The 27,146-nt window shown below is 53.7% G+C and overlaps 1 protein-coding gene across 1 annotated transcript in view; it reads right to left on the reverse strand.

Moving 5' to 3' along the window:
* The window catches only part of POU6F1 (POU class 6 homeobox 1), a 29,291-nt gene extending 5,687 nt beyond the window's left edge, over positions 1–23,604 (reverse strand). Inside the window, exons 1-10 of the mRNA XM_030967020.1 lie at positions 23,272–23,604; positions 22,580–22,674; positions 10,829–10,997; positions 8,864–8,958; positions 8,094–8,137; positions 3,520–3,614; positions 3,274–3,422; positions 1,453–1,578; positions 1,098–1,337; positions 334–463 (exon numbers count right to left, since the gene is read on the reverse strand). Of these exons, the coding sequence (XP_030822880.1) occupies positions 334–463; positions 1,098–1,337; positions 1,453–1,578; positions 3,274–3,422; positions 3,520–3,614; positions 8,094–8,137; positions 8,864–8,958; positions 10,829–10,997; positions 22,580–22,633 (1,102 nt within the window). The 5' untranslated portion in view covers positions 22,634–22,674; positions 23,272–23,604. The remainder of the gene's footprint in view (positions 1–333; positions 464–1,097; positions 1,338–1,452; positions 1,579–3,273; positions 3,423–3,519; positions 3,615–8,093; positions 8,138–8,863; positions 8,959–10,828; positions 10,998–22,579; positions 22,675–23,271) is intronic.
* Positions 23,605–27,146: the final 3,542 nt, after the last annotated feature.

Consider the following 27,146-nt stretch of genomic DNA (forward strand, 5'->3'; position numbering starts at 1 on the left):
CCCCCCAGTTCTCCCAGTGCCCCCATTGCCCCCAGTGCCTGCAGTGCTCCCATTGTTCCCAGTTCTCCCAGTGCCCCCACTACCCCCAGTGCCCCCAGTGCTCCCAGTGCTCCCAGTCCACCCAGTACCCCCAGTTCTCTCAGTACTCTCATTGCTCCCAGCACTCCCAGTGCCCCCAGTGCCCCCACTACCCCCAGTTCTCCCAGTGCTCCCAGTGCCCCCATTGCCCCCAGTTTTCTCAGTCCCCCCCCGTGCCCCCCGTCCCCCCAGGGCTCCCAGTGCTCCCAGTTCTCTCAGATCCCCCCAGTGCCCCCCCGTGCCCCCAGCACTCACTGGCCACCAGCTGGCTCACTGTGGGGGTCTCGGAGCCCGGCACGGGCCCCGGCGATGGCGGCACCGACACCTTGGGCACGGCCGGGGGGCTCGGCCCCACCCCCGCCGGGGCCGGCTGGATGGGCTGGACCTGGGGGGACCGGGGTGACATGGGGGGGCTGGGGGACCTGGGGACTGGGGGCTGGGGGACGGGTGACATGGGGGTGGGCCGGGATCGACATGGGGGGGGGGAGCCTGGGGGGACCGGGTGACATGGGGGGGGCTGGGGGAGCCTGGGGGGGTGACATGGGGGGAGGGGCCTGGGGGGTGACATGGGGGGGGCTGGGGGGGTAGCCAGGGGTGACTTGTGGGGGACCTGGGTGGGACCAGGGGGGACCTGGGAGTGATGTGGGGGGGACTCAGGGGTGACTTCAGGGTGACCCGGGAGTCACCTGAGGGGACCAGGGGTGACCTGGGGGGGACCGGGGGTCACTTGGGGGGACCGGGGTGATATGGGGGGGGGGTGGGGGGTGACATGGAGGGGCTGGAGGGACACGGGAGGGGCTGGGGGGACCTGGGGGGACCCTGGCTTGGGGGGTCAGGGTGTTTTGGGGGGCTCAGAGTGACTCGGAGGGGTCTCAGGGGGTCTCGGGGTGATTCGGGGTCACTCGGGGGTCACTTCGGGGGTTCAGGGTGACCCGGGGGCTCAGGGGTGACCCGGGGTGAGGTCTCAGGGGTGACTTCGGGGGACTCGGGGGCCAGGAGGTCTCGGGGTGCCGCCTCACCTCGCTCTTGATGGGGGGCTCAGCCGGGCCGTTTTTCTTGCCGGCGGCGGGCGCGGGGGGGGCGGTGGCCAGCGCGGCCCCCGTGGCCAGCGTGGCGCCCAGCGTGGCGATCACCTGGCCCTGCGCGTTCAGCAGCAGCTGCGGGGTCACCGCGGTCACCTGCAGGCTGGGCGGGGCCGGCGCGGGGGCGGCCGCGGCCACCCCGGGGGGGGCCACGACCCACGGCAGGGTCCCGATCACCTGGGGGGGGGACACAGCGCTGGGGGACCCCAAATACCCGCCCGGGGGGGGGATACAGCCCCGGGAGCAGCCGGGACCCCCCCGCCCAGGTACGGGCAGGGGACCCCCGCGGTACCTGGCCCTGCGCGGTGCTCAGGAGCTGCCCCGGGATGCCCTGGACGCTGGGCAGGGGGGTGGCGATCACGGGGGGGGCGCTGAGGGAGCCCAGGATCTGCGGCTGCGCCCCCAGAGCCGCCGTGAGCTGCGGGATGGAAACGGGGTCAGAGCGCGGCCGGGGGGGCACCGCGACCCCCGGGGGACGGCCCCCCCTCCCAGCGGCCGCTGGAGTCCCCGGGGGTCCCTAAATCCTTAAATCCATCTGCTGGGAGCTGCCCAAAGCAGAGCTGCAGCTTCCTGGGATGGGGAAACTGAGGCAGGGATTGAGTTCGGGGAAACTGAGGCAGGTATTGAGTTCAGGGAAACTGAGGCTCAGATCCTGCACTGGGGAAATTGAGGCAGGGATTGTGTTCAGGGAAACTGAGGCAGGGATTGAATTAAGGGAAACTGAGGCAGGGATTGTATTCAGGGAAACTGAGGCAGGGATCTTGCACATAAAACCAGGCTGGGATTGTGCACAGGGCAACTGAAGATGGAGTGTTGCCTGGGGAAACTGAGGCAGGGATCCTGCCCGGGGAAACTGAGGCTGGGATTGAATTCAGGGAAACTGAGGCTGGGATCCTGCCCAGGGAAACTGAGGCAGGGATCTCATTCTTGGAAACGGGAGCTGCAATCCTGTCTGGGGAAACTGAGGCTCGGATCTTGTTCTGGGACAGGGGGACTGGAATCCTGCACTGGGGAAACTGAGGCAGGGATCCCACCTGGGAAACTGAGGCTGGGATCTTATCCTGGGAAACTGAGGCAGGGATCTCTCTCTTGGAACGGGCCATGTTGGGGAACTGAGGCTCGGTTGTGAGAAGGGGATCCTGCCCGGGGAAACTGAGGCAGGGATCCCGTTCTGGGACACGGAGCTGGAGTCCTGCCTGGGGAAACTGAGGGTGGAATCTTATCCTGGGAAACTGAGGCAGGGATCCTGCACAGGGAAACTGAGGCTGGGATCTTGCTCTTGGAAATGGGGGCTGGAATCCTGCCTGGGAAAATGAGGCTGGGATCGTGTCCTGGGAAACTGAGGCAGGGATCCCACCTGGGAAACTGAGGCAGGGATCCCATCTAGGGAAACTGAGGCAGGGATTCTCTCTAGGGACACTGAGGTCACAATCTGCCATGTGAAAACAGAGTGGGATCCTGCACAGGGAAACTGAGGCAGGGATCCCGTTCTGGGCCCCAGGACTGGGATCCTGCACAGGGAAACTGAGGCAGGGATCCTGCCCGGGGAAACAGAGGCACGGATCTTGTTCTGGGACACGGGGCTGGGATCTTGCACAGGGAAACTGAGGCAGGGATCCCGTTCTGGGGCGAACCCCTGGGGACTGGGATCTTGAACAATGGGCAGGGACCCATGGGCCCGGGGCGGTCCTGCCTGGGGAAACTGAGGTGAGGGAACTGCCTGGGGAACGGAGGCAGGTGGATTGATGGGGAAGGCCGGGATCCTGCACAGGGAAACTGAGGCAGGGATCCCGTTCTGGCCGGGGCTGGGATCCTGCCTGGGGAAACTGAGTCAGGAATCCTGCCTGGGGAAACTGAGGCAGGGATCCTGCCTGGGGAAACTGAGGCAGGGATCCCGTTCTGCGACACGGGGCTGGGATCCTGACTGGGGAAACTGAGGCCGGGATCCTGCCGGGGGAAACTGAGGCCGGGATCCTGTTTTGGGAAAACTGAGGCAGGGATCCCGTTCTGGGCCCCGGGGCTGGGATCCCGCCCGGGGAAACTGAGGCACGGCCCCGGCCCCGCCATTCCCGGGGCTCCCCTGAGCCCGGCCCGGGCGGCGCTCGCTCCTTACAATGCCGGGGTTAAAGGCCAGTCCGGCGATCTGGGGCTGCACGGGCACCGGGGGCTCCTTTGGGGGGGTGGGCGCCGGGGGGGGCTGGGGCAGCAGCGGGGGCTGCCCCGGGGGCGGCCGCGGCACGGCGGGGCTGAGCACGGCGGCGGCTGCGGAGAGACGGAGACACCGTCAGTGGCACCGCGACAACGCGCCCGGGTCCCGCCCGCCCATCCCCGGCTGTCCCCTCCCTCCCGGGGGCCTCACCTGCACCCGGCGCTGCTGCCCGGGCAACCCGAAATGTCCCCGACACACCTGGCACAGGTGCAGCGTCCCTACACAGGATCCCTCCCCGGCCCCACCTGGAGGTGTCCGCCCTCGTGGGGGGGAGCACACATGGAACCCCAAATCTGGAACCTGGAACCCCAAATCTGCACCTGGAGCCCCAAATCTGGAACCTAGAGCCCCAAATCTGCACCTGGAGCCCCAAATCTGCACCTGGAGTCACACCTGGAGCTCCAAATCTGCATCTGGAACCCCAAATCTGTACCTGGAGCTCCAAATCTGCATCTTGGAGCCCCAAATCTGTACCTGGAGCTCCAAATCTGCACCTGGAGTCCCAAATCTGCACCTGGAACTCCAAATCTGCATCTGGAGCCCCAAATCTGCACCTGGAGCTCCAAATCTGCACCTGGAGCCCCAAATTTGGAACCTGGAGCCCCAAATCTGCACCTGGAACCCCGAATCTGCACCTGGAGCCACAGCTGGAACCCCAAATCTGCACCTGGAACCCCAAATCTGCACCTGGAACCCCAAATCTGCAGCTGGAGTCACACCTGGAACCCCAAGTCTGCACCTAGAGCTCCAAATCTGCCTCTGGAGCCCCAAATCTGCACCTGGAGCCCCAAATCTGCACCTGGAGCTCCAAATCTGCATCTGGAGCCCCAAATCTGCACCTGGAGCCACAGCTGGAACCCCAAATCTGCAACCTGGAGTCCCAAATCTGCACCTGGAGCCTCAAATGTAAACCAGGTGCCTCAAATGGAGCCTCAAATCTGCATCAGGTGCCACACCTGGAGCCTCAAAGCTACACCTTGATACTCAAATCCCCCAAGTCCAAGCCCACTGGGCTCCTGCAGCCACACCTGGAGCCCCAAATCTACCTGGACCTCACCTGTTGCAAGCAGCTGTTGCTTCCATACCAGCAGCCCCAAAGCTACACCAGATACCACACCTGGAGCCCCAAAGCTACACCAGGTGCCACACCTGGAGCCCCAAATCTCCACCTTTTATACTCAAATCCCCCAAATCCAAGGCCATTTCAGAGCCCTCCTGCAGCCACACCTGGAGCTCCAAAACTACAGCAGGTGCCACATCTGGAACCCTAAATCTACACCAGGTGCCACACCTGAAAATCTACAGCAGGTGCCACACCTGGAGCCCCAAATCTCCACCTTTTATACTCAAATCCCCCAAATCCAAGCCCATTTCAGAGCCCTCCTGCAGCCACACCTGGAGCCCCAAATCTCCATCAGGTGCCACATCTGGACCCTCAAAGCCACACCTTGATATTCAAATCCCCAAGTCCAAGTCCATTGGGCTCCTGCAGCCACACCTGGAGCCCCAAATCTACCTGGACCTCACCTGTTGCAGAAGCACGTGCCACACCTGGAGCCCCAAATCGACACCAGGTGCCACAGGTAGAACCCCAAATCTCCACCAGGTGCCACACCTGGAGCCTCTAAAGCTGCACCTTTTATACTCAAATGCCCCAAATTCAACCCAATTTCAGAGCCCTCCTGCAGCCACACCTGGAGCCCCAGAACTACACCTGGTACCACACCTGGAGCCAGCCCCAAATCCCCATCAGGTGTCTCACCTGGAGCCTCAAAGCTACAGCAGGTGCTATACCTGGACCCCTAAGTCTACACCAGGTGCCACATATGGAGCCCCAAACCTGCAAAATCTACACCAGGTGCTACACCCTAAATCTACTCCAAGTGTGACATCTGGAGCCCCAAATCTACACTAGATGCCACACCTGGAGCCCCAAATCTCCATCAGGTGCCACAGGTGGAGACTCAAAGCTTCACCTTGATACTCAAATCCCCCAAATCCAAGTCCACTTGGCTCCTCTAGCCACACCTGGAGCCACAAATGTACAGCAGGTGCCACAGGTGGAATCCCAAATCTGCACCAGGTGCCACACCTGGAGCCCCAAATCTACATCAGGGGCTACATCTGGAAAGGTACACCAGGTGCCACAGGTGGAGCCCCAAAATCTCCATCAGGTGCCACACCTGGAGTCTCAAACCTACACTAGGTGTCACTTGTGGAGCCTCAAAGCTGCACCTTCGGTACTCAAATCCCCCAAGTCCAAGCCCACTGGGCTCCTGCAGCCACACCTGGAGCCCCAAATCTCCATCAGGTGCTACACCTGGAGCCTCAAAGCTACACCAGGTGTCACTTCTGGAGCCCCAAGTCTGCACCAGGTGCCACAGGTGAAGCCTCAGAGCTACACCTTGATACTCAAATCCCCCAAATCCAAGCCCATTGGGCTCCTGCAGCCACACCTGGAGCTTCAAATCTACACCAGCTACCACACCTGGAGCCCCAAATGTCCATCAGGTGCTAAATGTCGAGCCTCAAAGCTTCACCTTGATATTCAAATGCCCCAAATCCAAGCCCACTGGGCTCCTGAAGCTGCAGCCGCACCTGGAGCCCCAAATATACACCAGGTGCTACACCTGGAGCCCCAAAGCTACACCTTGATACTCAAATCCCCAAGTCCAAGCCCATTCAGCTCCTGCAGCTACACCTGGAGCCCAAATTTACCTGGACCTCACCTGTTGCAAGCAGCTGTTGTTTCCACACCTGGAGCCCCAGATCTATGGCAGATGGCCACATCTGGAGCCCCGAATCTACACCAGGTGTCGCTTGTAGAGCCTCAAAGCTACACCTTATTTGATGCTTAAATCCCCCAAAGCAAAGCCCACTTGGCTCCTGCAGCCACACCTGGAGCCCCAAATCTACACCAGGTGCCACATCTGGAAATCTACACCAGGTGTCACAATTGGAGCCCCAAATCTAGAGCAGGTGCCACACCTGGAGCCTCAAAGCTACACCTTGGTACTCAAATCCCCCAAATCCAAGCCCATTGGGCTCCTGAAGCTGCAGCTGCACCTAGAGCCCCAAATCTGCACCACGTGCCACAGGTGGAGCCCTAAATCTCCAACAGGTGCCACATCTGGAAATCTACACCATGTGCCATACCTGGAGCCTCAAAACTACACCTTATTTGATATCCAAATCCCCCAAGTCCAAGCCCATTTGGCTTCTGCAGCCACACCTGGAGCCCCAAATCTACACCAGGTGTCACATGGGGAAATCTACACCAGGTGCCGCAGGTGGAGCCCCAAACCTACACCTTCCATACTCAAATTCCCCAAGTCCATTTGGCTTCTGCAGCCACACCTGGAACCCCAAATCTAAACCAGGTTTCACACCTGGAGCCCCAGCTCTGCCTGTTCTGCTCTCAGATCCCGCAGCACCTGGAGCCCCAGCTCTGCCTGTTCTCCTCTCAGATCCGGGAGCACCTGGAGCCCCAGCTCTGCCTGTTCTGCTCTCAAACCCCGGCAGCACCTGGAGCCCCAGCTCTGCCTGTTCTCCTCTCAGATCCGCGCACCTGGAGCCCCAGCTCTGCCTGTTTGGAGCACCTGGGCTCCAGCTCTGCCTGTTCTCTCAGATCCCGGGGAGCACCTGGAGCCCCAGCTCTGCCTGTTCTGCTCTCAGATCCCGCAGCACCTGGAGCCCCAGCTCTGCCTGTTCTGCTCTCAGACCCCGCAGCACCTGGAGCCCCAGCTCTGCCTGTTCTCCTCTCAGATCCCGCAGCACCTGGAGCCCCAGCTCTGCCTGTTCTCTCTCAGATCCCGGGAGCACCTGGAGCCCCAGCTCTGCCTGTTCTGCTCTCAGATCCCGCAGCACCTGGAGCCCCAGCTCTGCCTGTTCTCCTCTCAGATCCCCACAGCACCTGGAGCCCCAGCTCTGCCTGTTCTCTCTCAGATCCCGCGCACCTGGAGCCCCTGCCTGTCTCTCTAGCCCGGGGCACCTGGCTCTGCCTGTTCTCTCTCAGATCCCGGGAGCACCTGGAGCTCCAGCTCTGCCTGTTCTCTCTCAGATCCCGGGAGCACCTGGAGCCCCAGCTCTGCCTGTTCTCCTCTCAAACCCCCAACACCAAAACCCAGATCTGCCGTTCTCCTCTCAGAGCACACCTGGAGCCCCAGCTCTGCCTGTTCTGCTCTCAGATCCCGGGGAGCACCTGGAGCCCCAGCTCTGCCTGTTCTCTCAGATCCCGGGGAGCACCTGGAGCGCCTGTTCTGCTCTCAGATCCCGCCACCTGGAGCCCCAGCTCTGCCTGTTCTCTCAGATCCCAGCAGCACCTGGGCCCCAGCTCTGCCTGTTCTGCTCTCAGATCCGCGGCACCTGGTGCCCCAGCTCTGCCTGTTCTCCTCTCACACCCCGAGCACCTGGCGCCCCAGCTCTGCCTGTTCTGCTCTCACACCCCGGCAGCACCTGGAGCCCCAGCTCTGCCTGTTCTGCTCTAGATCCCGGAGCCCCAGCTCTGCCTGTTCTGCTCTCACACCCCGGACCTGGGCCCCAGCTCTGCCTGTTCTGCTCTCAGATCGAGACCTGGAATCTGCCTGTTCTCCTCTCACCCCAGGGCCAGCCCTGCACCTGGCGTCACTGTCCTCTCAATCCCGCACTGGCCCCAGCTTGATTGTGATAAGAAGAGGTTGAGCCCTTGCTGCTGCCCGGCACTGGACCCAGTTACCCTGTCTCACCTGTGCACCTGGAGCCCAGCTTCTCCGCTTTCCTGAGCCAACACCTGCGGAGATAAATGAGATTTGAAAGAGAAACACAAATCAACGCCCTGCTCAGCATCAGGGAAACCCCTACTGATGGGGTAAGAAGGGTGTCCCCCGCGCCCCGTCCCTGAACTGACCTCGGGAAGGGGGGGGGAACCCCCCCCGCCGGGAACCTCTGGGGAGGGGGCAAAGGGGGAACCCCCGGGAATCCCTCTGGGGGGGGGCAAGGGGGAACCCCCGGGAATCCCTCTGGGGGGCAAAGGGGGAACCCCCGGGAATCCCTCTGAGGGGGGGAGGAGCAAAGGGGGAGCCCCCTGAACTGGGAACCCCTGGGGGAACCGGGGGGATCTGGGGGGCTCCCTGGTGAACCTCTGGGTGGGGTGGGGGAAGGTAAAGGGGGAGCCCCCCCGAACTGGGAATCCCTCTCCGTGGGGAGATGGGGGGAACTCTGTGAACTGGGGGGCACTGGGGGGCTGTGGAGGAGCCTCTCTGGAGGGGGTTAAGGGGTCCCCCCATTACTGCTGACCCCGCTCTGTTGGGATGGGGGCAGAGAGGGGATCCTCTTTACCTCGGGGTCCCCCCTAACTCAGAACCCCTTCTCCATAGGGACACAAGGGGCACCCGGGGCCTCCCCCCGAGGTCTGCGTGGGGGGGACAAAAGGGGTCCCCCCTTACCTGGCCACCCCCTGTCTGCGGCCACCTCCCCCGGGGTCCCCCCTGGCCCCCCAGCCCCGGGGGACAGTTACCTGTGGCGCGGCCTGCACGGCCAGGTGTGTCACGCCGGGCTGGCTCGGGGCGGGGCTCGAGGCCACCGGGGTGGGCGACGCTGCTTTGGCTTTACCTGGGGGAGAACAGGTGGGGTGAGAGGGAGACACCCAAACTCTGCACACCGGGGCAGCGAACAGCCTCCCCCAGGTGTCCTCAGGTGCGCCCAGAGCCCGGGGAGGGGACGCAGGAGGGGCAGGGACGCGCAGTGTGACCAGGGAGGTGACAGCCACCATCCCCCGGGGGTGGCATCCTCCTTCCCCGGCAGGAGAGAGGATGGGAGATGGGACAAGGGACAGGTGACAGGGGCCAGGTGACAGGAGTGTGCCCTGCCGGATTTGGGGCGCTGGCCAGCAAGCAGTGAGGAATAAAACGGGATCTCCCCAAAACGGGAGCTGCCGGGGGGACGGTGGGGGAGGACCCGCAGCAGGACCGCCGGGTGACACGAGCCAGGTGACACAAGCCAGGTGACACAAGCCAGGTGACACAAGCCAGACACCGCCTTGGCTCCCAGGGATGGACCCGGGGGGAACGATCCCGGGAATGGGAGACCCGGGTGGGACCTAAACTTTAAAGAACTTAAGAGATTTTAGAGGAGCTAAGATTTCAGTCAGGGATAAGCTTTATTGGAGTTAATGAAAATAAATGGGCAGGCCTTGATGAAGTTAAGAGTTAGTAGTTAACTCGTAATTGATTGCTTGTCAGCACAATGTTTGGTTAGCTGGGTTTCTAATGGAGAATATAGAAATTGATAAATGGCTTTTAGGAACAGAAGATAATTGTGGCCTCCTCTGTTCTGAACCCAATTGAAGACGGGGAATGGGAGTTCTACCAAGGGTTCATTTGTCAGATTTGCATTGAAAAGGTAGGAAGTTCAGAACGAGGAAGACTTCATTTACTTCCTCATTTTGGGACCCCTCCCCATGAAAGGGACCACCGACCCATTTCAAGGAACAAACTGTGCATGCTTAATGGCTTTTGAACTAATTACCATATGGAGCGGGGAATGGGATGTACCAAAGTTATGAATATGTATTTGTATTGTGGTTATTCAATACTTGTATAGATAAAAGGGCTCTGTAACCACCTGTAAATTGTGGTGTGTTTTTGGGAGTTATCCCACAATAAACATCCACTTTCTAACTCTAAACTGTTAGAGAGATTTTGTCCATCACAGTTGGATATTGATACTAGATCAATATCCATATTGGGAATGAGACGTACCAAAGTTATCAATATGCATTTTATGTTTATTTGGGTGTTCACATAAACATCACTTTTAATTAAAGATAAATTATATTGGACTCTGTGATCACTATGTTTTTATTTTGGTATTTATAAAATACTCTGTGATAATTTTTGAGAATTCTCCCACAATAAACATCCACTTTCTAACTCTAAACTGTCAGAGAGATTTTGTCCCTCACAGTTGGATATCGGCACTAGATCAATATCCATATTTTTTTAAATAAATCGCGGGAAACTGCAGGGAACGATCCCGGGAGGGAGAAACCCGGGGGGAACCGGGAACGATTCCAAGAAGGAGCGACCCGGGGGAACGATCCAGGGGAGACCCGGGGAACCGCCGGGAACGATCCTGGGAATGGGAGACTCGGGGAGAACCGGGAATGATCCCGGGAGGGAGAGACCCGGGGGGAACGATCCAGGGGAGACCCGGGGGGCACCGGGAATGATCCCGGGAATGGGAGACTCAGGGAGAACCGGGAATGATCCCGGGTAGGAGAGACCCGGAGGAACTGCTGGGAACGATCCCGGGAATGAGAGACTCGGGGGGAACCGGGAATGATCCCGGGAGGGAGAGACCCGGGGGGAACGATCCAGGGGAGACCCGGGGGGCACCGGGACCGATCCCGGGAATGGGAGACCCGGGGGGCACCGGGACCGATCCCGGGAAGGGAAGGGAAGGGTGCGGGGGGGTCTCTCACCTGCCGCCTCCCCGCCGGACGAGCTCGGGGTGCTGGCGGGAGCGTCCTCCACACCTGGGGGCCCCCCCTGTGCCGGGGACCCCCCCGCTCCCTCCCCGGCCGTTTTGGGGTCCCCATCCACCCCCACCTCCAGCACCCGGATGGTCTCGTGGCTGGACATGACAATGACCTGCAAACAAACCCCAAAATTAGCTCCGGGTGCGTCACCCCCCGGCCGTGCCCCCCAGGGCCCCCCCGCCTGCCTGGTTTTGGGGTACAGAGTCCACTTGGGCCCCGCAGGAGCGAGGAACGGGTGGGGGAGTCCCAGCCCCCCAACACCTCCGAGCTTCGCTGTCAGCACCCCCGGCTGACGCCTCGGGCAGGTGAAACGCTGCCAGTGGTTGCAGCACCCCCAAAGTCACAGCACCCCCAAACCTAAAGCACGCCCTTACCTGCAGCACCCCCAAACCGACAGGAAACCTCCCCAGCTACAGCACCCCCGAACAGAACCAGCACCCCCTGAACAGAGCCAGCACCCCCGAACAGAACCGGCACCCCCAAACAGAACCGGCACCCCCTGAACAGAACCGGCACCCCCTGAACAGAACCAGCACCCCCAAAACAGAATCAGCACCTCCAAACGGAGCCGGCACCCCAAACCTAAAGCACCCCCGAACAGAACCGGCACCCTCAAAACAGAATCAGCAAAACCCCCAAACCTACAGCAAAACCTCCACAGCTGCAGCAGCCCCCGAACGGAACCAGCACCCCCAATATGGAGCCGGCACTCCCCAAACAGAACCGGCACCCCGACCCCCAAACAGAACTGGCACCCCCAAACAGAGCCGGCACCCTTAAACAGAGCCGGCACCCCAAACAGAGCCAGCACCCCCAAACAGAACCGGCACTCTTAAACAGAACCGGCACTCCCCAAACAGAACCGGCACCCTCAAACAGAACCGGCACCCCCCAAACAGAGCCAGCACCCCCAAACAGAACCTGCACCCCTGAACACAGCCAGCACCCCCAAAACAGAATCAGCACCCCCAAACAGAGCCAGCACCCCCAAACAGAGCCTCTACCCCAAACCCAAAGCACCCCAAGCCCAGAGAGCTCCTGCTGCACGCCCGCAGCCCCCGGGCCGGTGCTCCCCCCGCACCTGCAGGAGCGTGGCCGGGACAGGAACGTACACGGCGAGGGACCCGAGCCCCGCCGCCATGGCCGGGACCGGGGAGGGATCGCCCGGGCCCTGAGCCGAGAGGAGCAGCCCGGGCTCCTTATCCCGCCCCGCAGAGCTGCTATCAGCGGCTCCTGCCCCGCACCGCGGCAACAGCGCCGCACACCCAGCCCCGGGCAGCTGGGACCGCCCCAGTCCCAGGGACATCCCCAATACCAGGGACATCCCCGGTCCTGAGGGACATCCCCGGTCCCAGGGACATTCCCAGTTCCTGGGATGTTCCCAATCCCAAAGGACATCCCCAGTCCCAAAGGACATCCCCAGTCCCAGGGATGCCCCCTGTCCCAGGGATGTTCCCAATCCCAAAGGACATTCCCAGCTGAGCCCAGCCCCAGTCATTTCGCAGTGCGGGGGACATTCCCAGTCCCAAAGGACATCCCCAGTCCCAAAGGACATCCCCAGTCCCAGGGATGTTCCCAGTCCCAGGAACGTTCCCAGTCCCAGGAACGTTCCCAGTCCCAGGGATGTTCCCAGTCCCAGGGATGTCCCCAGTCCCAGGGATGTCCCCACTGGCTCAGCCCCTCATTTGGAGTGGGGGGTCCCAGCAGGGCCAGAACCAGCAGCCCTTTCCTCCCCGTTTCCTTTCTGGCCTTTCCTGCACTGGGGGTGACCCCGGTGTTACATCAGAGGGGCAAACTTTCCTGGGGGTTCCTGCGTTTCCTTTTTTTTCCTTTCCTTTCCTTTCCTTTCCTTTCCTTTCCTTTCCTTTCCTTTCCTTTCCTTTCCTTTCCTTTCCTTTCCTTTCCTTTCCTTTCCTTTCCTTTCCTTTCCTTTCCTTTCCTTTCCTTTCCTTTCCTTTCCTTTCCTTTCCTTTCCTTTCCTTTCCTTTCCCTTCCCTTCCCATTTTATAATATCAGCTTTATACAAATTTTAAGATGAATACTGTATGTATAATATTAAAGTTGTATAGTAATATAATATAATTATATTAATATATTAATATAATATTAAATGTTACCATTTTTCAGTTGTTAACTAAACTTAGACACAGTAGTGAAGTAGCTGATACAGTTATTGTGAAAAATGTAAATTATATGATTGGCTCTTTGCAAATATTAAAATTGATATTATATGTGTTATATTGGAAAGTTATGTTGTATTCATCTCTTTTAAGCGGTGTAGTAAATACAGGGTTTAAGCTAAAAAGAAAATAAATGTAATATATAGAAATAAATATATATATAAAAATAGATAAAAATATATAAATATATAAATATATAATATATAAAAATAAATAAAATAAAAAATAAATAAAATAGAAGCTATGTGATGTAAGATACTTTTTGTAACTAACTCAAGGAATGGAGAAGATAATCAAGGAATTCTTCACATTGTCCTATCTGGATAGAGATAACAGCACAGGCACCGAGATCCCCAGAGAAGAATTATTGCTCCTTATCAGGACAGCTCAGACTGCGAGGAACCGAGGCTGATTTACAAGACGGGGGAGCTGAAATGAAGCAGGAACACCCTGGTGTGAAAGGAATGTTTGAATGTTTGAATCATGCGTGAGATCCATGAGTATGCAATCCGTTATTGCTTTTAAGGGTTAATCCTTCGGTAGCAAGGGGTGCTTTGGGGCACAGTGCAAAGCACCTGGACATCCATCATTCTTTGCTTTTTATTGTCTTTTTGCTTTTTATCGTCTTTTATTGCCCTAACTTTGATTGTCCAAATTCTTATTGTCCCAATTTTTATTACTATTTTCATTACTAAACTCATTGAACTTCTAAACTCATTCATTAAACTTGTCAAATTTTAACACAAGCGGTCAGTGGCCAGCGAGGGTCCCTTGGATGTGGTCAGTGAGGCTCTCTTAGATGGGGAGCAGTGGTCAGTGAGGGTCCCTGGGGTGGGTGCAGCGGTCAGTGAGGGTCCCTCAGCTGTGGTCAGTGGTCAGTGAGGTCAGTGAGGGTCCCTTGGATGTGGTCAGTGGTCAGTGAGGGTCTCAGATGGGGTCAGTGGTCAGTGAGGGTCTCAGATGGGGTCAGTGGTCAGTGTGGGTCTTTTGTATGTTGTGAGGTCAGTGAGGGTCCCTTGGATGTGGTCAGTGGGGTGCGCGAGATTTCAGTGGTCAGTGAGGGTCTCTGGCATGGGTGCAGGGTCAGTGAGGGTCCGTGGTCAGTGAGGGTCCCTCAGATGTGGTCAGTGGTCAGTGAGGTCAGTGAGTTTTAGTGTGGGGTCTTTTATGTTTGTGTCAGTGAGGGTCTCAGATGTGGTCAGTGGTCAGTGAGGGTCTCTTGGATGTGGTCTGTCAGTGGTCAGTGAGGTCAGTGAGGGTCCCTCAGATGTGGTCAGTGAAGTCAGTGAGGATCTCAGATGGGGTCAGTGGTCAGTGGTCAGTGAGGGTCTCTGGCATGGGTGCAGTGGTCAGTGAGGGTCGCAGATATGGTCCGTGGTCAGTGGTCCTGAATGGTCAGCGAGTCAGTGAGGGTCCTTCGGATGTGGTCAGTGGTCAGTGAGGTCAGCGCTGGTGTTGGGGTCCCTGGTGTCACCCAGGTCTCTGTGGGGTCTCCTCTGGCACCAAGCCCAGCTGACCCTCAGGGAGGTGACACTGACCCTGGCTGGGGACCGAGGGTGGCACCCGAGGGGCTCACTGTCCCCCAGGGTCACTCAGCGGTCACTGTCCCCTCGCTGAGGGTGGCACCCGAGGGTCACTCAGCGTTCACTGAGGGTGGCACCCGAGGGTCACTCAGCGGTCACTGTCCCCGAGGGTCCCTCAGAGGTCACTGTCCCCTCGCTGAGGGTGGCACCCGAGGGTCACTCAGAGGTCACTGTCCCCTCGCTGAGGGTGGCACCCGTCACGGTGTCACTCATGAGGGTCACCACGGTCCCCGTGGCGTCACTCAGAGGTCACTGTCCCCTCATGTGCACCGGGTGGCACCCGACCGAGGGTCACTCAGGGTCACTGCCTGAGGGTGGCACCCGAGGGTCACTCAGCGGTCACTGTCCCCAAGGGTCACTCAGCGGTCGCTGAGGGTGGCACCCGAGGGTCACTCAGCAGTCACTGTCCCCGAGGGTAACTCAGAGGTCACTGTCCCCTCGCTGAGCGTGGCACCCGAGGGTCCCGCACTGTCCCCTGCCACCAAAGGTCCCTTTCCCCCTCTGGCTCTGACCATTGCTGCCCCCCCGCGTGGTGGGGCTGCAGCTCCTGCAGGACAGACCCGGCACAGCAGGGCAGCGCTGGGCTCGGGCGGCACAAAAAGAGGGAAAATCAGAATTCCTGGGGGGAAAGGACGAGATTCCCACAGCTCCTTGGGCACTGGGGGGGTCTCACCCTCCCAGCCCCACCAGTTTGACCAGTTTGACCAGTTCTGAGTGGGGAGGGCACTGGGTTTGCTGGGAAGGCTCCCAGTTACCCCAGGATTTGGGGTGGCCACTCCACCAATGCCAGAATTTCACCCTGCAGCTGCCAGAGCAGAAAATGAGCTGGGAATTCAATCAACCCTCAGCTGATTTCTCCTTTTCCTGCTTTTCAATGACCTGGGCTGAATTTTCCCTTTTCTAGGACCTCATCGAGCTGTGTGGGACCAATGAGACTTTTAACTGTCCCCAAAAGACACTGTATTATCAATTTAACAATTGATAATACACTGCCTGTATTATCAATTTAATAATTGATAATACACTGCCTGTATTATCAATTTAATAATTTTAGTAATTTTTATTATGAGCAGCTTGTTGGGCAACTAAATATGGCTGGGATTATCTAAAGCAGACTATTTCATGTGCTGTCAGTTTGGTTCTTTTGCTAAGTTGATTTTGTCTTTTTTTACTGGAAAAAAAAAAGAATGGTGTGGGAAAAGCTTTTATTTTTCTCTTAGGTTAAATGTACATTTATCTTATGTATAAATTCGTCTCAACTAATTAAAAACTGGGGAATTGAACCAAATTAAGCCTGGGAGTTGGTACAAGCATTAATGAATGTTTGGAATCATCCAGCTGCAGGAATTTGTATCAGTTTTGCCTTGGAAGGCTTTAGATTTGGGATGATTTTTCTGAGTTTTTCAGAGTCATGGACAAGGGGATGAAATGACCTTGGGAAAACACAAGGAAATATCCCAGGGGCCCACCCCAGACAGGACTGCAGAGGGAACAGGGATCAAACACAAGGGAATCTCTCCCCTGCTCCCACCCGAGAGCAATGAGGGATTTGTCTTTCCAAACCAGCTCTGGGTCTGCTGGGGGATAAAACTGGGAGATGAAAGAAACAATGGGAAGGATTCCACTGATTGATGAATGGAAAAAGATAAAAGAAACTTTCACAAATCAGCTTTGGGTTTGCTGATAAAGGAAAATTAGACATTGAAATAAAACGTCTGATAAATGAAATTGGATATTGAACGATGAAAGAAACAATGGGGAAAACCCCTAAATTCCATAAGAATTAAAAATTAAAAGGGCAGGGTTATACATTATAGGGAAATCTTTGGTATCAGGTGTTCTGGGAAGCCTGAACCCCTCAAGTACCAGAAAGGGGAAAACTTTCTATGAAAAAAATAAAAATTTTTTTTTTATCAGGGTGTTCTGGGGAAGCCTGAACCCCTCAAGTACCTCAGAAATGGGGAAAACAAAAAGGGCAGGGTAAGGGGATTACCCATTCCTTCAGGTGTCTGGGAGCCAACATTCCAATGGAAAAACCGCTAATTCCATAAGAATTAAAAATTTAAAAAAATTCCATAAGAATTAAAAATTAAAGGGCAGGGTCTTGCATTGGAGGGGAATCTTTGGTATCAGGCATTTTGGGAAGTCTGAACCTCTCAAGTACCTCAGAAATGGGGAAAAAACCCCTGAATTCCATAAGAATTAAAAATTAAAGGGCAGGGTTATACCTAAGAGGGGAATCTTTGGTATCAGGTGTTCTGGGAAGCCTGAACCTCTCAGGCACCTCAGAAATGGGGAAAAAGAGAGGGAAATTGATAAAAAGGAGGCTGCATCCTCCAAAAATCCGAGAGATCCCAGGGGAATGCCCCATGGCCTCTCCCTTTATTGGAATAAAGCAAAACGACTCCTCTGGCTCCTCTTGGACACAAACCTCTGGTGTTTGTGGATTATTTTTCCTGACACGCCCAACCCTTCCTGAACCACTCACAAACTTGCATTGGAAATGATAAAACTTTCCTAATAACCGTCCGAATTAATTGTCCTAATTAAGTTTTCCAGCAATGCAGCCAGCCCTTAGCAAGGTTCGTCACCGAACGCGATTTTGGGAGCCCAGTTTGGGGAAGGGGCTGAGCCTTGGAGCTGTGCTGAAAAACCTCGCTGCTTTTCAAGAAACAAAGCCCGAGACAGGGAGATGTTTTTGCTGGGATTGGACGGGAGGAATGCGGATTTATGGAGCACAAGGACATTCTGCAGAGCCCAGAGATAAAGAAGAGACGCAGGCAGCACACAGCTGTGCTGGAACTCACCCTGGCTGGGAAAAAGGCAATAAAGAGACTGAAAATGGGAATGAAACAGCACAAGAAGAGAAATCAATAATCAATAGAGGATGAACTGCTAATTAATGACAATTCTGTGATTTATAGCCAATGGGTATGAATTTTTTGTTGGCTAAAACGTAGAAATAGTGAAAAGTTTTGGAAGTGTGTGGTGGGCGGAGTGTGTGCACAGCAAGCTGAAGAAGTTTAAAATCAAAAAGGTTTCCACTGACTGATGAATGGAAAAAGAGGTTTGCTTTTACAAATAAACTTTAGGTTTGCTGATGAATGAAACTGGATATTGAAAGATGAAAGAAACAACGGGGAAAACCCCTAAATTATCAATGTTCCAAGGATGGACCCCAGGCTCTCAGTGTTATAGATACACATTATAATATGGGCTTTTTGCAAATATTAAAGTGGATTTTATATGTGTTAAAGTAATTTGTTGTAAAGATATATTTTGTATTTGTTAATTAAGCTGAGTGAGATAGCTGATATAGATACACATTATAATATTGGCTTTTTGCAAATATTAATATGGATTTTATATATGTTAAAGTAACTTTCTTATAAAGATATAGTCTGTATTTATTAATTATGCTCAGCGCAATAGCTGATATAGATACACGTTATAATACTGGCTTTTTGCAAATATTAAAATGGATTTTATGTGTGTTAAAGTAACTTATAAAAATATGTGTTGCAGTGAAATAGTGATGTAGATAACATTATGCTATTAAAAAAAATAAAAAAATTTGTATTTCTGTTGCTAATTAAACTCATTGCAATAGCTGATATAGATACACACTATAATATTGGCTTTTTGCAAATATTGCAATGGATTTTATATATGTTAAAGTAACTTTGTTATAAAGATATAGTCTGTATTTGTTAATTATGCTCAGCAAAATAGCTGATATAGATACACATTATAAAACTGGCTTTTTGCAAATATTAAAATGGATTTTATATGTGTTAAAGTAACTTTGTTGCAAGGATATAGTTTGTATTTCTGCTGCTAATTAAGCTCAGTGCAATATCTGATATAGATAGATATTATAATACTGGCTTTTTGCAAATATTAAAATGGATTTTATATGTGTTAAAATACCTTTGCTATAAAGATATATTTTGTATTTGTTAATTAAGCTGAGTGAGATAGCTGATATAGATACACACTATAATATTGGCTTTTTGCAAATATTAATATGGATTTTATATGTGTTAAAGTGCCTTTGCTATAAAGATATATTTTGTATTTGTTAATTAAGCTCATTGCAATAGCTGATGTAGATACACACATTAATATTGGCTTTTTGCAAATATTAAATGGATTTTATATGTGGGACGTTAAAGTAACTTTGTTATACAGATATAATTTTTATTTCTGCTGCTAATTAAGCTTAGCCATAGTAGTGCAATACTGATACCAGTGTGCTTGTGTTACAATGCCTGTTTGGGTGGGGTAACACCCCATGCACACGGGATGAGCACACCTGTGCACAGGGACACACAATGAGCACACCTGTGCACGTAAGGACACACAATGAGCACACCTGTGCACATGGACACACAATGAGCACACCTGTGCACAGGGACACACAATGAGCACACCTGTGCACAGGGACACACAATGAGCACACCTGTGCACACGAGGACACGCAATGAGCACACCTGTGCAGGTAAGGACACACAATGAGCACACCTGTGCACATGGGGACACACAATGAGCACACCTGTGCACACGGGGACACACATAGAGAGCACACCTGTGCACAGGGACACACAATGAGCACACCTGTGCACACAGGGACACACAGAGAGCACACCTGTGCACAGGGACACACAATGAGCACACCTGTGCACACGAGGACACACAATGAGCACACCTGTGCACACAGGGACACACAATGAGCACACCTGTGCAGGTAAGGACACACAATGAGCACACCTGTGCACATGGACACACAATGAGCACACCTGTGCACAGGGACACACAGTGAGCACACCTGTGCAGGTAAGGACACACAATGAGCACACCTGTGCACATGGGGACACACAATGAGCACACCTGTGCAGGTAAGCACACACAATGAGCACACCTGTGCACAGGGACACACAATGAGCACACCTGTGCACACAGGGACACACAATGAGCACACCTGTGCACACAGGGACACACAATGAGCACACCTGTGCACATGGGGACACACAATGAGCACACCTGTGCAGGTAAGCACACACAATGAGCACACCTGTGCACATGGACACACAATGAGCACACCTGTGCACACAAGGACACACAATGAGCACACCTGTGCACAGGGACACACAATGAGCACACCTGTGCACACAGGGACACACAATGAGCACACCTGTGCACACAGGGACACACAATGAGCACACCTGTGCACAGGGACACACAATGAGCACACCTGTGCACAGGGACACACAATGAGCACACCTGTGCACATCGGGACACACAATGAGCACACCTGTGCACAGGGACACACAATGAGCACACCTGTGCACATGGGGACACACAATGAGCACACCTGTGCACAGGGACACACAATGAGCACACCTGTGCACACGAGGACACACAATGAGCACACCTGTGCACACAGGGACACACAATGAGCACACCTGTGCACAGGGGACACACAATGAGCACACCTGTGCACATGGGGACACACAGTGAGCACACCTGTGCACAGCACACATGCACGGGACACACACAATGAGCACACCTGTGCACACAGGGACACACAATGAGCACACCTGTGCACATGGGGACACACAATGAGCACACCTGTGCACAGGGACACACAATGAGCACACCTGTGCAGGTAAGGACACACAATGAGCACACCTGTGCACACAGGGACACACAATGAGCACACCTGTGCACAAGGACACACAATGAGCACACCTGTGCACACAGGGACACACAGTGAGCACACCTGTGCACATGAGGACACACAATGAGCACACCTGTGCACACGAGAACACACAACGAGCACACCTGTTAACATGTGTCATTTTTCGGGTTATTTTGCCCAGAAAATGGTACCCGGACTGTCCTTAACTCTTTGTTTTCGTTGTCTCACATTGTCATAAATGCTAATTCTCCACATTTTTATTACTCTGATTATATTGCTATTTTTATAACCGTTTTATTATCATTAAACTTTTTACAATTTTAAACCCGAGCGATCGGCGTTTTTTTCACAGCGCTCACCTCGGAGGGCGGTGAGGGCCGGGCCCAAAACCTGCAGGTGACAAAGAGAAGGAGCCAAAACCAAGCCGGGAAACAGCCGGCTCCAAAAAGGCGGCCCCGAGGAGGGGCCATGCAAAATAGCGCATTGAATATGCAAATTAGTCTATGGATATACATACGGACCTATGAATATGCAAAGCAATGATGTAAAGGGACAGGTATTTAAGGGGTATCCCTGAAGATAACAGCATGGGCTTGGCTGATGCCGTAACAACCTTTTTTCTTTATCTCCGTATCTCCGATCATCCTTTATTAAACTGTTCACACGTTCACAGGAGAGTGGATGTGTTTTTCACACATTGCTCTGCGGTCCTTGTCTCCTACCGTCCTTTATTGAATTTCTTACATTTTCACAAGACAGTGACCATGTTTTTCACATAACTTTTGCTCTGTTCTCCTTGCCTGCTACCGCCCTTTATAAAACCTTTAAATTCTCACAAGAGAGTGACCGTGGTTTTCACACCTTTGCTCTGTGGTCCTTGTCTACTATCATCCCTTATAAAACTTTTTACATGTTCACAGACACTGCCCGTGGTTTTTTACACAACCTCTGCTCTATGGTCCTTGTCTCCTATTGTCTGCTACTGCCCTTTACTAAACTTTTTAAATGTTCACAGGACTCTGACCGTGTTTTTCACATAATTTTGCTCTGTTCTCCTTGTCTCCTATTGTCCTTTACCAAACTTTTAAATTTTCACAGGACAGTGAATGCGTTTTTCCCACCTTTGTTCTGCGGTCCTTGTCTCCTATCGTCCTTTATTAAACTGGGGATTAATTAATGATTCATTAAACCTGGCTGTTCCACCTGACCCTGTATGAACCCATCGAGCTGGTACCCCAAACCCGCAGCACCCCAAACCCGCAGCACCCCAAAACACAGCGGGTACCCCCCTACAGCCCCCAAACTAACAGCCCCCCAAACTAACAGCCCCCCAAACTAACAGCCCCCCAAACCAGCGCCCCACACCTGCAGTGTCCCCTCCAGCCCCACAGGTGTGGCACAGGGCCAGGTGAGCCCCCCAAATCTCCTGCAGGTGATCCAGCCCATCCCAGGGCACACAGGGGGGGTCCCACCCCTGCCAGTTTTGGGGTCTCACCCCTCAGCCCAGTTTTGGGGTGGAGATCCCAGTCCAGGCCCGGTTTTGGGGTCCCCCTCCCCAGCCCGGCTTTGGGGTCCCACCCCTGGCACAGTTTTGGGGTGGGGGTCCCACCCCCGGCCCGTTTTGGTGATGGGGTTCCTACTCCCCTGCCCGGTTTTGGGGTTCCACCCCTGGCCCCGTTTTGGGGTCCAACCAATGGCCAGTTTTGAGGTCCCAGCCCATTTTTGGGGTCCTACCCTCCTGGCCGGTTTTGGGGTGGGGATCCCAGTCCAGGCCCGGTTTTGGGTCCCCCTCTCCAGCCCCGTTTTGGGGTCCTACCCCCGGGCCGGTTTTGGGGGTGCCCCGTGGCCGGTTTTGGGGTCCCCAGCCCGGTTTGGGGTCCCACCCATGGCCAGTTTTGGGGTCCCAGCCCAGTTTTGAGGTCCCAGCCTGGTTTTGAGGTCCCAGCCCCAGTTTTGCGGTCCCACCCTGGTTTTGAGGTCCCAGCCCAGTTTGGGTCCCACCATGCCGGTGTGGGTCCCAGCCCAGCCCGGTTTTGGGGCCCCAGCCCGGTTTTGGGGTCCCAGCCCGTTTTGGGGTCCCAGCCCAAGCTTTGAGGTCCCAGCCTGGGCTGGTTTTGGGGTCCCACCCCAGCCCGGTTTTGGGGCCCCAGCCCGTTTTGGGGTCCCAGCCCGGTTTTGGGGTCCCACCCCAGCCGGTTTTGGGGTCCCAGCCCGGTTTTGGGGGCCGTACCTGCTCGTTGACCGTCAGCAGGGCCTCCTGGGGCTGCCCCGGGCACGGCTCCATGGTGGCCTGGCACAGGTGGGGAGGGTCACACGTGCCACATGCTGCACCAGGGGACAACGAGGGGCTGTCACCAGCGGGGTGAGGGCCTGAGGGTCCCCTGGGGGTGGGGTTGGGGTTCCTCTCTCCCCCTCTCCCCTTTGAAACCCTAAAAACCCGGGATGGGCCAGGTGAAAGCGCCTCTCCGGAGCCCACAGAGGGTCCCCAAATCTCCAGGTGACACCTGGCCGCCCCCCAAGGCCCTGCTGGTCCCTGAGGGGACCCAAACTGTTGGGGACACTTCCAGGAGTCACGGGGGGGTGGGCTCTGGATTCATCCCCCAGGTGGGTTCACCTGCCCCGGAGAGCTGCCGGGATCTGGGGGAACACCCCAAAGTGCTGGGGCAGCTTCTTCCTCCTCCCGAGGCTGGAAAGGGTGGGAAAGGGTGGGGGAAAGGGTGGGAAAAGGTGGGAAAGGGTGGGAAAAGGTGGGAAAGGGTGGGAAAAGGTGGGAAAAGGCGGGAAAGCTTCTGCTCCTCCCTGTCCCAGGTGGGACCATCCCCGCCCCTGCCCCCACTCCTGACAGACAGGGAAGGGGAAAAGGGGGAATGGGAGGGGGAAAGGAAGGGAATCCCATGGATTTTGGGGGTCCCAGGTACTCACCCACTGCTCGCTCTGGGGTGAGGGACCCTCCCTCTGCACACGGGGCTGGATGTGGCTCCTGCCCCCCGGCCTGGGCTGGGGGCTCCTGGGGTTTCGGGGCTCCCGAGGTTTCAGAGCTCCCGAGGTTTCAGGGTTCCCAAGGTTTCGGGGCTCCCGAGGTTTTGGGGTTCCTGGGGTTTCAGGGTTCCTGGGGTTTCGGGGCTCTGGCTCTCTGCCGTCCTGGCTGCAGCTCTCAGGAACTCTGGGTTCTGGTTCTGCAGGTTTTGGGGTCTCTGGGTTCCAGCTGTGCAGGTTTTGGGGTCTCTGCGCTCCGACTCTGCAGGATTTGGGGTCTCTGGGCTCCGGCTCTCTGGTTTTGGGGTGTCTGCTCTCTGACTCTGCAGGATTTGGGGTCTCTGGGCTCTGGCTGTCTGGGTTTTGGGGTGTCTGCTCTCCGACTCTGCAGGATTTGGGGTCTCTGGGCTCTGGCTCTCTGGTTTTGGGGTCTCTGGTTCTCCAGTTTTTGGGGTCTCTGGGCTCCAACTCTGCAGGAGTTTGGGTCTCTGGGCTCTGGCTGTGCAGGTTTTGGGGTGTCTTGCTCTGGCTGTGCAGGTTTTGGGGTCTCTGGGCTCTGGATTTTGGGGTCTCGGGGCTCTGTCTCTCTGGGTTTTGGGGTGCCTGGCCTCTGGCTTTCTGTGTTTTGGGGTCTCTGGGCTCCGGCTCTGTGGGTCTTGGGGTCTCTGGGCTCTGGTTTTGGGGTCTCTGGGCTCTGGTTCTGCAGGATTTGGGGTCTCTGGGCTCCGACTTTCTGGTTTTCAGGTCTCTGGGCTTGGCTCTGCAGGATTTGGGGTCTCTGTTCTCTGGCTGTGCAGGATTTAGGGTCTCTGGGCTCCGCTCTCTGGGTTTTGGGGTGTCTGTGCTGTGGCTCTCTAGTTTTGGTGTCTCTGAGCTCTGTTTTTTGGGGTCTCTGGGCTCCGGCTCTCTGGGTTTTGGGGTGTCTGGGCTCTGGCTCTCCAGGTTTTGGGGTGTCTGGTCTCTGGCTCTCTGGGTTTTGGGGTCGCTGGGGTTCTGCCCCTCCTGGTTTTGGGGCTCCGGCTCCCGGGGCTCCTCCGAGTTTTGGGGCGCCTGGGTTTGGCCTGCAGGGACACAAAACATTGGAGATGTTCTGTACTGAGCTCTGGCTGCTCCCGTGCTCCCCAAAAACCTGGGAGCCCCAGGATCCCCCCCAAAGATCCCCCCCAAAAGGGGAGTTTGGGGAAAGGTGACTCAGCCAGGAGAAACAGGAAAGTTTCAAGGAGAAATCCTTGGATTTCTCTCTGCTGCTGCTGCTGCTGGGAGGAGACACAAATAACCCGGGAGAGAAGACTAATTAACGAGCCAATTAATCAGACATTTGTGATTCCAGGCTGGATGCAGGTGGGCATCCAGCTCCAGATCCTTTCCCCATCACACATCCCGATTTTCACACTTTTTGGGGCATTTTTTGGCGTTTAATGTGACAAATAATTTATGCAGATGGTGGTGAGGGCAGGCAGGGAGGAGCAGCCACGGAGCAACAGATGGAAGGAAGGCATAAAATGCATAAAATATTAATAAAATTATTAAAAATAAAGAAAGAGGGGAAAAAAGGTGAGAGAAGCATATTTAGGATGCTCCTAGTCTCCATGTGGATTTAATTTCCATGTTAATTAAGTGTTGATGAGGCAGAGATGGGTCCAAAAGTTGGACCCATCATTATTATATTTTGGGTTTATAATTATTATTATCATTATTATAATAATAATTATTATTATCATTATTATTATCATTACCATTACCATTATTATTATGTTTTGGTGAATAATAATAATAATAAATAAAACAACAATAAAAACAAAAAATTTAAAAATAACAACAAAACCAAAACATGATAATGATGATAATTATGATAATAATGATAATAGTAAAATAAAACATAATAATGATAATATTAATAAAATAATAGTAATAAAGAAATAATAGAACCAAAACATAATAATGATAATGATAATAATAATAACAACATAAAATTAAAAACAAATAATAATAAAACCAAAACATGATTATGATGATAATAATAATAATAGTAAAATAAAACATAATAATGATAATATTAATAAAATAATAGTAATAAAGAAACAATAAAACCAAAACATAATAATTATAATGATAATCATAATAAAATAAAACTAATAAAACCAAATAATAATAAACCCAAAACATGATGATAATAAACACATTATTATTAAATTTTTTGATAAAATGAAATAATAAGAATAAAACTTGAACAGGGGGCAGGATCCCCGACCCCAAATGGAATCTGCAGCATTTCTGGAGCCCCTGGCACCAGGAGCAGCCTGCAGTGGTGTCACTGGGATATTTTATGAAAATCCTTTTCCTGGGATTTTCTCCTGAGAAGCCTCAGAAAAGAAATGTAAACAATAATTATCTGAGTGCTTGGAACGTGGTCTGGAGATCATTTACCAACAGGTGAATCTTTGATTGGTCCCGTGTGAATTGTTTTTACTTGATGACCAATCATGGTCCAGCTGTGTCGAGGTTCTGAGCAGTCACGAGTTTGTATTATTAATTCTTGTCTGGCCTTCTGATGTCTCCTTTCTCTTTCTTTTAGTATATTTATTATTTTATGATACATATTTATATATTATATATATTTATTATATATATTTCTATATCATACATTATTTATTATTTTATGATACATATTTAATATGATATATGTAATAAAATAATAAATCAGCCTTCTGAAACATTCAGTCAAGATTCTCTCACCTTGTCCTGGGGACCCCCGAACACCGCCCCACAGGGTCACCCCAGGAGTTTTTATTCCGGGATTGCAATCCCTGCCAAGGCCAGGGCGGAGTTTGGTGCCCCCAGAACAGAACCTGGGGAGCGATGCCAGGTCCTGAGTGTCCCCGAGGGCACGGGAACCCCTGGACCTGCATCCCATGGGGTCAACGGGATCAATGGGATTGATGGGATCGATGGGATGGGATCAATGGGATCAATGGGATCAATGGGATTATTTGGATCAATGGGATAGGATTGGATCCATGGGATCAATGGGATGGGATTGATGGGATCAATGGGATCCATGGGATGGGATGCGATCAATGGGATGGCATGTGATCAACGGAATCAATGGGATGGGATGGGGTCAATGGGATTGATATCATCAATGGGATGGGATCAATGGGATCAATGGGATTGATGGGATGGGATCAATGGGATCAATGGGATGGGATTATTTGGATCAATGGGATAGGATGGGATCAATGGGATCAATGGGATCAATGGGATCAATGGGATCAATGGGATCGATGGGATCAATAGGATAGATGGGATGGGATCAATGGGATCAATGGGATCAGTGGGATGGGATCAATGGGATCAATGGGATCAATGGGATCAATAGATGGGATCAATGGGATCGATAGGATCAATGAGATGGGATCAATGGGATCGATGGGATCTATAGGATAGATGGGATGGGATCAATGGGATCAATGGGATCAATGGGATGGGGTCAATGGGATCAACTGGATCAATAGGATCAGTGGGATGGGATCAATGGGATCGGTGGGATCAATGGGATCAATGGGATGGGATCAATGGGATCCATGGAATGGGATCAATGGGATGGGATCAATAGGATGAACAGGATCAATAGGATGGGATGTGATCAATGAGACACTATCAACGGGATCAATGGGATCAATGGGATCAATGGGATCAATGGGATGGGATCAATGGGATGGGATCAATAGGATCAACAGGATCAATGGGATGGGATGAGATCAATAGGATGGGATGTGATCAATGGGACGCTATCAATGGGATCAATGGGATCAATGGGA

This window comes from Camarhynchus parvulus, chromosome 29 (genome assembly GCF_901933205.1).
Source record: "Camarhynchus parvulus chromosome 29, STF_HiC, whole genome shotgun sequence".
NCBI classification, from domain to species: Eukaryota; Metazoa; Chordata; class Aves; order Passeriformes; family Thraupidae; genus Camarhynchus; species Camarhynchus parvulus.